A 14,427-nucleotide genomic window follows, 5' to 3' on the forward strand; every position below is an offset into this window, starting at 1 on the left:
TTTCTCCGGATGTTCCGGTTTCCTCCTATACTTCAAAGATGTACAAGTTTGTTGGCTAATTGGCTTGGTAAAATTGTAAATTGTCCCTAGTGTGTGTAGGATAGTATTAGTGTGCGGATATCTTTGGTCAACACTGACTCGGTGGGCTGAAGGGCCTGTTTCCGTGCTGTATCTCCAAACTAAGATAAATGCCATGGCAGGCTGAGGTATTGAAGGGAAACACCTAATGAATTTGGGTTAATGAGAATGGATTAACTGGCTATATTGGCGAGGGGTGGATGGTGAGAATAATACCTGTTCAAGTTGGGACAAGAAAGGGCAGAGAGGCTGAGGATCCCTTGTTGGTGGAAAGGGAAATATATTGGTTGGTTGGGGAGGGGCCCAGTGTGATTGAGGGAGAGGGATACTTGATCCTTGATTGATTTGATCAGGTGTCTGATCAGTAACTAGTTCCATCTCTGAAAACAAGTTCTACAGTGGATGACACATCATAGAACGGTACAACATAAGAATAGGCCTTTCGGACCGTATCTTCAATCAGATTGAAATCCTGGTTGATTTTCCCTCTTTCTGATCATTTGTTTCTCTATAGGATGTACATTGTAATGTTGTGATGTAGCCATTGTGTAATTTTTTTTTAATGCATTCTCAGGTTCGCTGCAGACTCCAAACTTGCTCCCGTTGTCTCAGCAATCACAGAGCTCCCTCTGTTCCCCTCAGTCTGGCATTGGGCTCACTTCACAGGTTCGTGTGTGCTTAAGTGTTTCATTTACATTTAGTCACAAAGCAAAGGTAGACACAAAATGCTAGAGTAACTCAGCGGGACAGGCAGCATCTCTGGAGAGAAGGAATGGGTGATGTTTCGGGTCGAGACCCTTCTTCAGACTGATGTCATGGGAGTGGGCGGGACAGAGATAGAATGTAGTCTGAGACAGTAAAGAACTGGGGAGGGAATGGAGAGAGGGAAAGGGATGGAGAGGGAAAGCAAGGGCTGTTTGAAGTTAGAGAAGTGAATATTCATACCACTGGGGTGTAAGTTACCCAAGCGAAATATGAGGTGCTGTTCCTCCACTTTGCGCTGGGCCTCACTCTGACAATGGAGGAGGCTAACATCTGCAGTTCTTCCCTACACACTAGCCACAAAGCAAATTCTCTATGAGTTAGAGTAGCTTATAGCCTCTGAGAATTAGTGAAATGAATATAGACAGCTTCAGTCAAAATTGTACAACCGTGTAAGATTAGCATGGGAATGGTGTGGGCCACTGTCTTGCCAGACATCCGTCCACCTCTGTGGGATTGTGGCATTGAGATGATAGCCTCTGGAAATGTACTGATTGTTGATAGATGTATTTATATTTCCTGATGAACAGAAGTGTCCCTAAACTGATGCTTATGATATCAGGCTAAGAGTTTGGCAAGACTGAGGAGAGAATATTTTTTTTAAATCAAAACTACGGAATCTTTGGAGCCCTGTACTGTGGAAACACAGTTGCTGATATATGTGGGTTTAACTTGCAAGGTTTAGGACAGGGGCGGGGATCCTTTTCATGTTGGAATGCCGCATCAAGTTAGCTGTAAATCTAATAAGGCCGCATCCAAGAAACTTCAACTTGATATACTTCAAAATGTACATTATTGTGTTAAAATAGCCCTCATGACTTACTAATGTTTATATTGTGGCCTTCAGTCGGGGAGGATTATTTAGTTGAATCTTCTTTTACTCTTTGGGATTTTAAATACGTTCATTTTAAGATTAAAATTAAAATAATAAAAGACGAACAAAAACATATAATAAAAAGAAAAGGAATTGTTCTACAAATATTGGATTCATTCAAAAGGCCGCACTTAATGGCCTAGAAGGCCGCATGCGACCTCAAGGCCACAGGTTCCCCACCCCTGGTTTGGGGGAATTAAGTGATATATGGATCAGAGGGAAAGTACAGTTTGTAGAATTGCAGCTGTGTGATCTTACTGAAAGGGAGAAGATCTACTCCCTGTCTTATGGCAAGGCTGTAATTGATAAGTGTTACTGTGTAACTCTGTTCGCTAACGATTTTAGGTTCTAACCCATTAAATGAGTTTGTTTTAATAACTTAACAGGCAGTCATTCGATCAGGTCTCATGGGTTCATCCTTGGAGTCTCACTTAGAAGCCCTTCCTCCACACCAGGTCCCAAAGCCCATTGCTCCAAAGCACATCCCTTCTGTGCAGTCAGATGAACCTAATGACCTGGAGGAACTGGAACAGTTTGCAAAAACATTTAAACAAAGGCGCATTAAGCTGGGTTTCACTCAGGTAAGAAAACAGGGTCCAGCAGTTGTTGGGATCCAATGTCAGGGCTTTCGCTTAACTTTTTTTCCCTGTTGCCAACCTCGGCAGCTTTTTAGGTTGCCAAATTGCAACCTAAGGTGGTCATCTAAGATGGCTTGCATGACGCGTGCGATAATGTGCTCGGACGAAGTGCGTAGTTACCAGTCGGAATTATGGTCAATGAAGCACTCACATATTATTTCTGCTTCAAATAAAGTCAAACTAAACATATTCACCAATCAAGACATGATATATACCACAATGACATGCAGCAAAATTACAATACAGTATCTCATCTCTTTTTACACATTGCAATGAATGCAATTTCTATTATCTCTTTCCACTTCCAAACAAAAATATGGTTATTCAGCGTATGATCAACCTCGGTGAGACCAAGCGCAATACCTTCGCACAATACCTCCACTCAGTTCGCACTAACCAACCTGATCTCCCGGTGGCTCAGCACTTCCCCCTCCCATTCCGAATCCGACCTTTCTGTCCTGGGCATCCTCCATGGCCAGAGTGAGGCCCAACGCAAATTGGAGGAACAGCACCTCATATTTTGCTTGGGTAGTTTACACCCCAGCGGTATGAACATTGGCTTCTCCAATTTCAGGTAGTCCTTGCTTTCTCCCTCCTTCCCCTCCCATTTCCAGCTCACCCACAGCGTACTGTCTCCGCCTCTTCCTTTCTTTTTCCGGCCCCCCCCCACCCCTCCCGACATCAGTCTGAAGAAGGGTCTCGACCCGAAACGTCGCCTATTTCCTTCGCTCCATAGATACTGCCTCACCCGCTGAGTTTCTCCAACATTTTCGTCTACCCATTCACACAAGTTCTGTTATCCCACTTTCCTCACCCACTCCCTGCACATTAGGGGCAATTTTACAGAGACAAGTTAACCTACAAAGCCAATGCGTCTTTGGGATGTGGGAGGAAACCTACATGCTTGCAGGGTGAATGTGCAAATTCAACACAGACAGTGCCCGAGAACCGGATCGAACACAGAACTCTGGCGTGTGAGGCAGCAAGTCCACCAGCTGTGCCACTATATTTTATTTTCGAACACACAAAAAATTATACGTTGATAACTTTGGTTACTAAAGAAAAATAAACTATCCATTTTCAGTCTTAAATCTCTAAGTGACGCTATGTCCCCCTTTACAGCTACTGTATGTTTTAATTCAGTTCAAGGCTATTGGGGCAGTACATTGGCCATAAATTTGCTACCTAAAATTGCCAGAGACCCAGAATTGATCCTGAATATGGGTGCTGGCTGTATGGAGTTTTGTTTTCTTGTTTATAACATTGTTTACAGAGTACTATGTTTGCATATTCTGTTGTGCCGCTGCAAGTAAGGGTTTCATTGTTCTAACTGGGATGTGAGAGAATAAAACACTCTTGACTTACGTCGCTGATGTGTGGGATAGAACTAGTGTGCGGGTGATCGGTGGTCGGCATGGACTCGGTGGGCTGAAGGGCCTGTTTCCACGCTGTATCTTTAAATTAAACTAAAAACACTAAAACCAGACGAAACGTAAAGAAGGGTTTCCACCCGAAACGTCACCCAATTTTTTTCTATCCAGAGATATTGACTGTTCCATGGAGTTCCCCCGCAAAATGAAAGCATGGAATAGTCTTCACCCCACCATAGGTACCAACCAGACACAACTAAATTTAAGGCAGCTTTATTTTTTCCCCCAAGAGCCCTTTTTTTGCTTAAGTCCAAGTCAAGAGTCAAGAGTTTTATTGTCATGTGTCCCAGATAGGGCAATGAAATTCTTGCTTGCACACAACAGAATATGCAAATATAATACAGAACAGGAGATAAAGGTTCAGTGTGTCTATATACTATAGACCATATATATACACACAATAAATAAACAGATAAAATGCAATAGGCTGTTATTTTTCAGAGTTTGGAGTTTGGTGGTAGGTGGGTCCACCAATTAAAATTCCATTTCGAATATTTTTGGAAGATCAGGAAACCAAGAAGCAAGAGTTACTCCGGGGAGTTACTGCAGCTCCAGGGAGTGATTCTGCGTTGTTTTTCAGCAGTCACGGTGAGGCCCCGACCGGACAGCAATGGCGGCCAGAGCTCCCACAATGCAAAGGGAGGGAGAAAGTGACCGACGCCGACCAGTTGCCGTGGCAGTGCGCATGTGCAGGGCCGCACATGCGCACAACCACGGACGATGTGCTCGGCCGAGCGGAGACCTGCGACCCGAGCCAAAAGCTAGCGCAGAGTCGAGAGCGAGCGCCGAGCAAAGACCCGAGAGCTAGAGCCGAGCGGAGACCTGAGAGTTAGCGCTGAGCCGAGACCCGGACACGGATGGCGGGCGGGTGTCCTGGTTGCTTGCAAAGCCGGGCAAAATGGCATGGCTTTTAGGTTGCCCGACGGGACTGTAAGTTGCCATTGGCACCCGGGCAACCGTTAATTTCGAGCCCTGAATGTGGTGAAGGAGCTCTGTGTCTCTCTGTGTCTCTCTGTGTCTCTCTGTGTCTCTCTGTGTCTCTCTGTGTCTCTCTGTGTCTGACCAGAGTCCTGCAACTTGTGGGGATCAAGAGAAAGTGGTGCTTCTGCAGATAACCATGTTCGGAACAGAATGTTGGATACTAACCAATGTCAGTCAATTATATGGCCAGCCACTGTTCATCCAGGTGAGCAGACTGCTCCCACACTGACCACCTCTGAAACTTAAAACATTTAACTCTGCCATCAATGACATTTTATTAGAATTGGTGGCAAATCTGAATGTGTTTAACAATTTGGCAAATACAGCATTCAGGTGGGTGACATCTGCTGGAGATGACCCACAGTTTGCATCAGGTCAGTAACCAGGCACTCTCTTCCATAAATAGTCCTTTCAGAGCTAATGGTTATGTGATCAGCAGCCAGGTGGAATGGACTCTATGAAATGGTGCGAAGATTCCCTTTAGAGCTCAGCCCAATAACAACCTGCTCATCTATTTTAAATCGGAGGAAAGAAACTAGACATGTATTTCTATGGTATCCCTTTCAGATATCCCAAAGTATCGATTTTGAATATGCAATTACTGAGTTAATGCAGGAAAATTCAAGGCAGAATTTGCAATTTTCCACAAGTAGCATTGTGACAATGAGCAAATAATCTGTTTTAGTAATGTTTGGTGAGAAATTGACATTTCACATTTCAAATGTGCCTCTCTGACATTTTTAAAATAGTTTCTGAGGATCTTTTCCATCAATCTTAGGGCACAGATGTGGCCTTGGGTTTAGCAAACATCCAAAAGGCACCATCTTGGATGGTCCAACCTTTCCTCAATACTTCACTGAATTGTCAGCTGAAATATTTGTGCTGGAGCAGTGTTCAAACTCTGACTCGGTGAAATTAAACAATATCCTTGCATATCCTTAAAATGTTTTTTGTTTTCGTAGGGGGATGTCGGATTAGCGATGGGAAAACTCTATGGAAATGATTTTAGTCAAACTACGATCTCCCGATTTGAGGCTTTGAACCTGAGCTTCAAGAACATGTGCAAACTTAAGCCACTGCTGGAAAAATGGTTGAGTGATGCAGGTATTCACCCCCAAACAGAGTTCCTTCCCTCCCCATCCCTGCTCCTTGCTAATACTGTGCCCTTCTCAGTCAGAAGCAAATAATTAGCATAGAATTAAATTAGTCTTGCAAACCCATTCTCCTGTTATGTTGACTGTAGACAATAGACCGCCTTGCTGGGTTCATTATTCCAAATGCACACACCACTGACGTGCAGGTTTGTAGATTAATTGGCTTGGTAAAAATTGTCCCTAGTGTGTGTAGGATAGTGTTTACATGCAGGGATCGCTGGTTGGCGCGGACCCGGTAGGCCTAAGGGCCTCTCTTCGTGCTGTATCTATAAACTAAACACTGTCCGACAAGCTACTCTTGTGTTCGTTTGAAAGATGCTTCTCACCAGCATGATCCCTGGACAAAGGAGCAGAAATTTAGTGATATTTATTTATTTTAAAGTGAATATCCATTTTGATGTGTGTCCCTTAACTACTTTCCCACGATTGTGTGTTAGAGTTGCACTGAGTCTGAGAACTATGTTGAAGACCCATATACTGTTCGGGTCATGGAAGTGTTTTATGGTCAGCTTTGACAATAGTGAATCCACCTTGTACTCATTGTATGACAATACTCACCAGGTGTCTTCCTACAGGCAATGTGACCAGTCAATAGCCTCCAACTGATTGAGGGTGAATTTACACACACTGTCTGGTATGATTCATAGAACAGTATACAGAATAGTGCAGCACAGGAACAATGCCCTTCAGCCTCTGTTGTCTATGCTGAATGTGATGCCAATCTAAACTAATCCCACCTGCCCGCACAAGGTCCATTTCCCTTTATTCTTTGCCTGTTCTGTTTAAATGCCTCTTAAAGTTATATCTGTTTCTACCATTTCCTCTGGCCGCACGCTCCAAGCACTTACCACCTTCTGTGCAAAGCAAAACTTACCTTGTAAATCACCCTTAAAATGTCCTCCTCTTCACTTTAAAAGTTATGCCGTCTAATAATTGACATTTCCACCCTTGGAAAACGATACTGATCAGCTCTCCTCTCTATTCCTTCCACAATTGTATTCAACCCTATCAAGTTTCCACTCAGCAAAAACAATCCAAATCTGTCCAATCTCTCTTCGCTAAAAGTCTTCAATCCAGCAACATCATGCTGAATATCTTCTACACTCTCTCCAAAGCCTCCACACCCTTCCCGCAACACAGCCAACAGAACTGCACAAATACTTCACATGTAGCCTAACTTAAGTTTTTTATAAGACTGCACATGACCTGCCAACTTTTATTTTCAGTGTCATGGCTGATGAAGGCATCCACTTCACTATATCCGCTTGCGTTGCCACTTTCAGAGATCTATGAAAATGCACCCCATGGTCCCGCTGTACATCAATGATCTTGAGGGTCCCTGTCATTTGCTGCATACGTTTCTCTTACATTTGACCTTCCAAAATACACCACCTCACGTCTGAATTAAACTGCATCTGCCATTTCTTTGCCCAAATTTTCACCTGTTGTATCCTTTGACAACCATTCTTACTATCTGCAATTCCAAATTTGTTTGTGTTATCTGCAAATCTACCAATCAAACCACGTATACTTTCATCTAGAGCTCCCAGCACTTAATTGTTCTGGATTCCCTTGAACAAATATACGCTTTCTCTTCTTTGGCTTGCATGTCGTTTGACCAAAGCAGAGTGCATCTTGGATTACTGTGTACATGCCACAATGAATCTCATTAACAGAATATTTCCTCCGGCAGAAAATGCCCCCTCTGATTCAACACTGAACAGCCTGACATCTCTCGCACCCCAGATGATGGGGATGGAGGGCCTTGGCCGCAAAAGGAAGAAGCGGACAAGCATTGAAACCAACATCCGCCTGACCCTGGAGAAGCGTTTTCATGAGGTGAGTTCAGCTCAACAATGTTAACGCTCTGGCTCGGTCTAACTAACACCAGTGAATGGGTTTGTCAGAATTCACTCTTTTCCCTAATCGCACATAGAACTTGGCAAGCTTATGAATATGACCTGTTTTGTTTTTTTCACCCTTTCCTTCCATCTCCTCTACCTATTTCATCCATTATTTTCTCAATTGTGTGTGTCTCTCTCTCTCTGTGTCTACCCCTCCACCATAATAGCTAAAAACAGATCAGACAGTTGTTTGGGACTGTGGTACCATTTAGCTAAATCTTTGGAGATTTATCTTAATTTCCATCAATGGTTTCATGATCTTCAATAACTTTGTCCAGCAATAATCTATTGGTTTTCATCAATTCTCATTCAATACTCTTTCCCATACCATTAGGCCTCAGTTGTAGTGTAATGCAGAATTCTAACTGCTTAATTCAAGAGAAGTAGATGTTATTGTCATATGCACGAGTATTGCATGGTGAAGTACAGATACAATGATAAGCTTGCTTGCAGCAGTATCTAATTTAGCCACTCTTCTGATTCACCTCAGAACTCGAAGCCCAGCTCGGAAGAAATTCTGATGATTTCAGAACAGTTGTCGATGGAGAAAGAAGTTGTCCGTGTTTGGTTCTGCAATCGGCGTCAGAAAGAGAAGAGGATTAACTGTCCCATTGCTTCTTCCACCAAAGCACCAATGTATAGCTCACGGCTGGTGAGTCTCACTGCCTCTGGGGCAATTATTGATGTCTGCCATTCCTGCCTTCTTGGAGACCTTGTTTACGTTTTACATCCATTCTCTCTGCCACAGTCAGCGTCCACACATCCCTATAACTTAAGTAAACCCATCAAAACATCACTTAGCTGACCAGCTCCAAAATTGTTACAATTAATTGGAAGAAACAGCAAGGCTTGCCCTTATCAGTGAAATTAACAACATTTTTTCCCAGCAAATTGCGATAACTGGGAGTTGGAAATGACATATCAACTTCTATCATGCAAGGAACTTTGTCCTTAACTAATCAGACCATAGGAATGTGGAATTTAGGGTGCCAGACAGAACAAGGATGTATAAATTTAAATAGGTGAATTCAGGTTCACAGAGGAAGAAAGATTGAGTTGAGTGAGGGATAAATATGCAAAGTTATATTTTTTAAGCTGCAGCAACTATTGGAGCGTGACTGAAGATGTGCTACATGCTGTGGTGTGCTGAGGTTTTATTCTCGTTGAACAGTTAACCCCTCAGATTTCCTTCCTTGCCCCATGACGGGTGGTGATGTTAATATTGCAACAAAAAATAATACATTTAAAGTAAATGCCAGGCTCCACCTTCCCTAAGGTAGACACAAAATGCTGGAGTAACTCAGCGGGACAGGCAGCATCTCTGGAGAGAAGGAATGGATGACGTTTCGGGATGTCACCCATTTTTCCTCTCTCCAGAGATGCTGCTTGTTCTGCTGAGTTACTCCAGCATTTTGTGTCTACCTTCGATTTAAACCAGCGTCTCCAGTTCTTTCCTACGCATTTTGTCCACCTTCCATAATCTCTTGCTTCATCTTCCGACCCAACTGTTTGCCATCCAGCTACGGATAAGCAGAAATGTCCGTCTTGGTGAGTGGGTGGAAATCTGGGAATTAGTGCACTCAATAAGCATAGACGAGGTGAATAGTCACCATCTTTTTCGAGGATAGGGGTCTAAAACTAAAGGGCATAAGTTCAAAGTGAGAGGGGGAAGATGTAAATCTGACCCGATGGCTTACATTTTTACACTAGAGGGTGATGTGTTTGTGGGTAGTTGCCAGAGGAAATGATAAAAGAGGGTACAACTATGATATTTTAAAGACACTAAACAGGTACATGGATAGGAAACATTTGGAGGGAGATGAGCCAGGCGCAGGCAAGTGGTACTAGTTTGGTTAGGCAACATCAGCATGTTGGGTTGAAGGTACTCCTTCCATGCTGTATAGCTCTGTTGCATGTATGATAGTAGTTGGAAGGAACAGGCAGCCAGGATGTTGCTTCATGAGTTTAGAAGCAAGGCTGTTACGACTCCCGAATGCAAGTACTTCAGAGCCACGTAACACAAGTCAAAAACCAGGTTCAGGTTCAAAAACAGTTTTAATTATTCATTGGAACACAAAACTCAAACCTGATTTAAACAACCCAGTCAGGGATATGGATAAACCGACAAACAATTTAACAATGCTCCAGCCAGCCACGCCATGGGCCGTCGAACCGGAGATTCCAAAACCTGCCCAAAGAGATACAACCCTGAAACCAAAATACACGAAAACTCTAAGGTCAGCCCTTATCCGTCCCAATTCAATATCTGTTAACAAGGAATGGTGAAAATACACAAAGTTCTATGCCATGTGGTCCGGCTTCCTCGGCCCACACCAACAGTCTGCTCATCAGTCAGAGTCTACGACGAAGAGATGAATCCTGGGAAGCTCTGGTATTTATACTTCAGATGAGTCACCCGTCACCTGACGCAGCTGGGCCAATCGGGTACAGGAGCCTCTAACCCCTCGATTCCAGACTCACAGCCACGAGGCCTGTGCTTGGGAGAGAAACAGAGAGGTAAGTACATAGCATTCACCAGGGGGGGGAGCGCCTAACACCCCCACCCAAAGATACTGAATAAGTTTTCTGAAAATGAACAAAAAAAACACCACCAAATTTCAGCAACTATTCAGTAGCAGACATCACTGGCGCGACAATGCATCAGCCAATACATTAACTTTGCCACGGATATGTCTGATCTCCAAGTTGTAATCTTGCAGCTGCAAACTCCAGCTCATTAACCGCCGGTTCTTATTCCGCATATTCTGCAAGAATACCAAAGGATTATGATCCGTGAGTACGATGACAGGGACATTCGAGGAGCCAACATAAACCTCGAAATGAGTCAGAGACATTACAACCGCAAGGGTTTCTTTCTCAATGGTGGAGTACCACTTCTGATGACGATTAAACTTCTTAGAGAAGTACGAAACTGGATGCTCCACCCCATCTGAATCATCCTGTAGAAGAACCCCACCAACCCCACGATCACTAGCATCTACTGCCAGCTTAAATGGACGCTCAAAATCAGGTGCCGCACATCCTCAAACTTCGCCTGGCTCTTAGCCATAGCCCTCGTGACAGCACAAGCTGCGAAGACCTTTGGATGCTGCATAGCCAATCTATCAGGACTCTGCACCATCGGAACAGCCGTCACCTCAGGAGTGACTAAAACTCTACCTCCTGCCAAGTCATTCCCCAAAATCACAGAAACTCCCCCAACGGGAAAACACGGCCGTAACCCAACAGTTACCCGGCCTGAAACCAACTCGGACTCGAGACGCACGGTATGCAAAGGCACTACCATGTCATCCATCCCGAATCCTACCACTGGGACACTTGACCCAACCGATGATTCCCCAGAAAACGGCAGTACACCATCCAATATAAAGGACTGAGTAGCACCAGTATCACGCAAGATGGATACTGGAACTCTGTCACCCCCATCCTCTAGAGAAACAAAACCATTCATGATGAACGCAGAATAATTCCTACACTCATCAGACTCAGGCACCTCAGGTACGACAGGTGCCTTCTGTGTTCCCACCAAAGCCACAGGCTTTGCATTTTTCTGCTTCAGAACGGGACACGACTTTAACATGTGTCCTCTCCTTCTACAATAGTAGCACACAGGACCTTCATCAGTCCTTACATTTCCGTCAACCTTATCAGCTCGGACCTCCCCCTGTATCAACGTGCTGCCATTTGCAGGCACAGAAACAGCTTTGACACTGCCACCGGCGACACCACCACGATCAACCGGCCGTGCACCAAAACAATAGGATCGCCCAACAAAATCAGATTTATGAGTCAATACATACTCATCTGCCAACACCGCAGCCTTAGACACCTCATTCACCTTCTGCTCATTAAGGTAAGTAGTAACCCTCTCAGGGAGACAGTTCTTAAAGTCTTCCATAATCATCAAGGCCCGCAGTAGCTCAAAATCCTTCACTCCTTGAGAAGCGCACCACCTGTCAAAAAGTGCCTCCTTCTCCCTAGCAAACTCCACATAAGTCTGACTATCAAACTTCCTAAAGCGCCGGAACTTCTGCCGGTACGCCTCTGGAACTAATTCATAAGCCCTTAATACTGTAGACTTCACACACTCATAGTCCAGACTGCTTTCAACAGATAAAGACGAGTACACCTCCCGTGCTTTACCCACAAGGACACACTGCAATAGCAAGGTCCACACGTCCCTAGGCCACTTCAAGGACAAAGCCACCCGTTCAAACACTGTGAAATACTTGTCCACATCCTCCTCACGAAACGGGGGAACCAGGCAGATGTTCTTGCTCATATCAAACTCCCGTTCCCTAGAAGAAACCCGGGAATTATCTATTTCTTTTTCCCGCAGCTGAAATTCAGCCCTTTTGGTTTCCTCCTCAAGCCGTTTCATTTCAAGAACATGCATGAGCTCTTTCTCTTTTAACAAAGAGGCAATTCTCTGTGACTCGAGCTCCATCTCCTTCACAACACACAGACTTCCTCAGTCCAGAAGCCTACCAAAAAACCCCCCTAAAAACGTCTAGGGTCCTCAAAACTTAGGACGAGCCCCCATTTTGTTACGACTCCCGAATGCAAGTACTTCAGAGCCACGTAACACAAGTCAAAAACCAGGTTCAGGTTCAAAAACAGTTTTAATTATTCATTGGAACACAAAACTCAAACCTGATTTAAACAACCCAGTCAGGGATATGGATAAACCGACAAACAATTTAACAATGCTCCAGCCAGCCACGCCATGGGCCGTCGAACCGGAGATTCCAAAACCTGCCCAAAGAGATACAACCCTGAAACCAAAATACACGAAAACTCTAAGGTCAGCCCTTATCCGTCCCAATTCAATATCTGTTAACAAGGAATGGTGAAAATACACAAAGTTCTATGCCATGTGGTCCGGCTTCCTCGGCCCACACCAACAGTCTGCTCATCAGTCAGAGTCTACGACGAAGAGATGAATCCTGGGAAGCTCTGGTATTTATACTTCAGATGAGTCACCCGTCACCTGACGCAGCTGGGCCAATCGGGTACAGGAGCCTTTAACCCCTCGATTCCAGACTCACAGTCACGAGGCCTGTGCTTGGGAGAGAAACAGAGAGGTAAGTACATAGCATTCACCAGGGGGGGGAGCGCCTAACAAAGGCATTCAGCTATTTGAGATAGGCTGTCATTTCTGCCAAGAGCTTGAGTCAAATCCACATAAGAATGCTTCTGAATCTTCTGGTAGCTTTTGCCACTTAAGTTGAGGGTTAAACAGGTTGTTTCCAACGTATGTATTTCCTTTTGTAGGTTTCCACCTCGGGATCCATTGAACCTCCGATCATGTCACAGATGCACAACAGCTTGAATATGACAGGTAGGAACTACACATATACCATTAATGTATCAAACATCGGTCGGGTATCAACTGCATTGGGCACATTGTAGGGGAAATGGGGACACTGCGGCAGAGGCTGGAAGGTAATAGGTAGAACCAGCAGAGGATTTCGAGCCTCCGTCACATCCCTGATGATGGGTGGCACTGTGGCACACAGGTAGAGCTGCTGCTCACAACGCCAGAGACCTGGGTTCGATCCTGACCTCGAGTGGTGTCTGTATGGACTTTGCATGTTCTCCCTATAACCACGTTGGTTTCCTCCGGGTGCTCCGCTTCCCTCCCACATCTCAAAGGCATGTGGGTTTATAGGTTATTTGGCCTTTGTAAATTGCCCCGAGTGTGTAGGGAGTGCATGGAAAAGTGGGATAACATGGGACCAGGGAGAATGGGTGATCGATGGTCAGTGTGGACTCAGTGGGCCAAAGGGCCTGTTTCCATGCAATGCCTCTAAACTAAATCCCCTCTCATTTCTATATACTGGCTATCTTCCCTCTACTCTGTCCTGCTCCAGGGTCTTGACATTGAATGTTGACTATCCTGTTGCCTCCACTGATATTGCTTGATCCAGAGTTCTTCCAGCAGTTTATCTTTTGCTCCATATTCCAGCATCTGTTGTTCTCTTGTGTCTCAATTTCAATGTCACAATGAGTTGAACATTGAAATGATTAGTCTTGTTTTTAAGTCACCTTCTAAATTCAAATGTTGGTTAATAAAATTTGGGATATTACATTTATTACCCCAAATCTGACCCATTCATTGTCATGGATACATATGAATGTTGTGGAGCAACGAAGAAGACTCTGCTTCCCTGACCTGAACGCTCCAGTTGAGAATGATCCTAAATGGCCTGTCCCACTTGGGCATCATTTGCGCGTGACACAGATGGCACGCGAAGATTTTGTACATGCCAAATTCCTGGGGTGCCACGTCACCACGGACCATGCACGCGTAATGCGCACCATGCGACCATCATGCGTCGTGACGCGTAAATGATGTCACGTAAATTACGCACAAATGACGCCTAAGTGGGACGGGGCCTTAAGTGTTTTGATATTGACTTTTCCAGGCATGTCTTCCTCCAGTATGATCAACAGACCTTCATCACCAATCACATCATCCACTGATAGTGGACACACCTCAACTAGCGGCCAATCTGGGCTTGGCTCTACTCCAGGGTAAGAAACTGTTAATCCTGATATTTAATCCCGACCTGGAGCTAGGGA

The 14,427-nt window shown here is 44.6% G+C and overlaps 1 protein-coding gene across 1 annotated transcript in view; it reads left to right on the plus strand.

The window, feature by feature from the left end:
• pou2f3 (POU class 2 homeobox 3) overlaps positions 1–14,427 on the plus strand; it is a 39,073-nt gene that overhangs the window by 22,543 nt on the left and 2,103 nt on the right. Inside the window, exons 6-12 of the mRNA XM_033049666.1 lie at positions 653–744; positions 2,101–2,295; positions 5,726–5,867; positions 7,611–7,756; positions 8,312–8,473; positions 13,117–13,183; positions 14,271–14,379. Of these exons, the coding sequence (XP_032905557.1) occupies positions 653–744; positions 2,101–2,295; positions 5,726–5,867; positions 7,611–7,756; positions 8,312–8,473; positions 13,117–13,183; positions 14,271–14,379 (913 nt within the window). The remainder of the gene's footprint in view (positions 1–652; positions 745–2,100; positions 2,296–5,725; positions 5,868–7,610; positions 7,757–8,311; positions 8,474–13,116; positions 13,184–14,270; positions 14,380–14,427) is intronic.

The sequence above is a fragment of the Amblyraja radiata genome, chromosome 33, assembly GCF_010909765.2.
Source record: "Amblyraja radiata isolate CabotCenter1 chromosome 33, sAmbRad1.1.pri, whole genome shotgun sequence".
NCBI lineage: Eukaryota > Metazoa > Chordata > Chondrichthyes > Rajiformes > Rajidae > Amblyraja > Amblyraja radiata.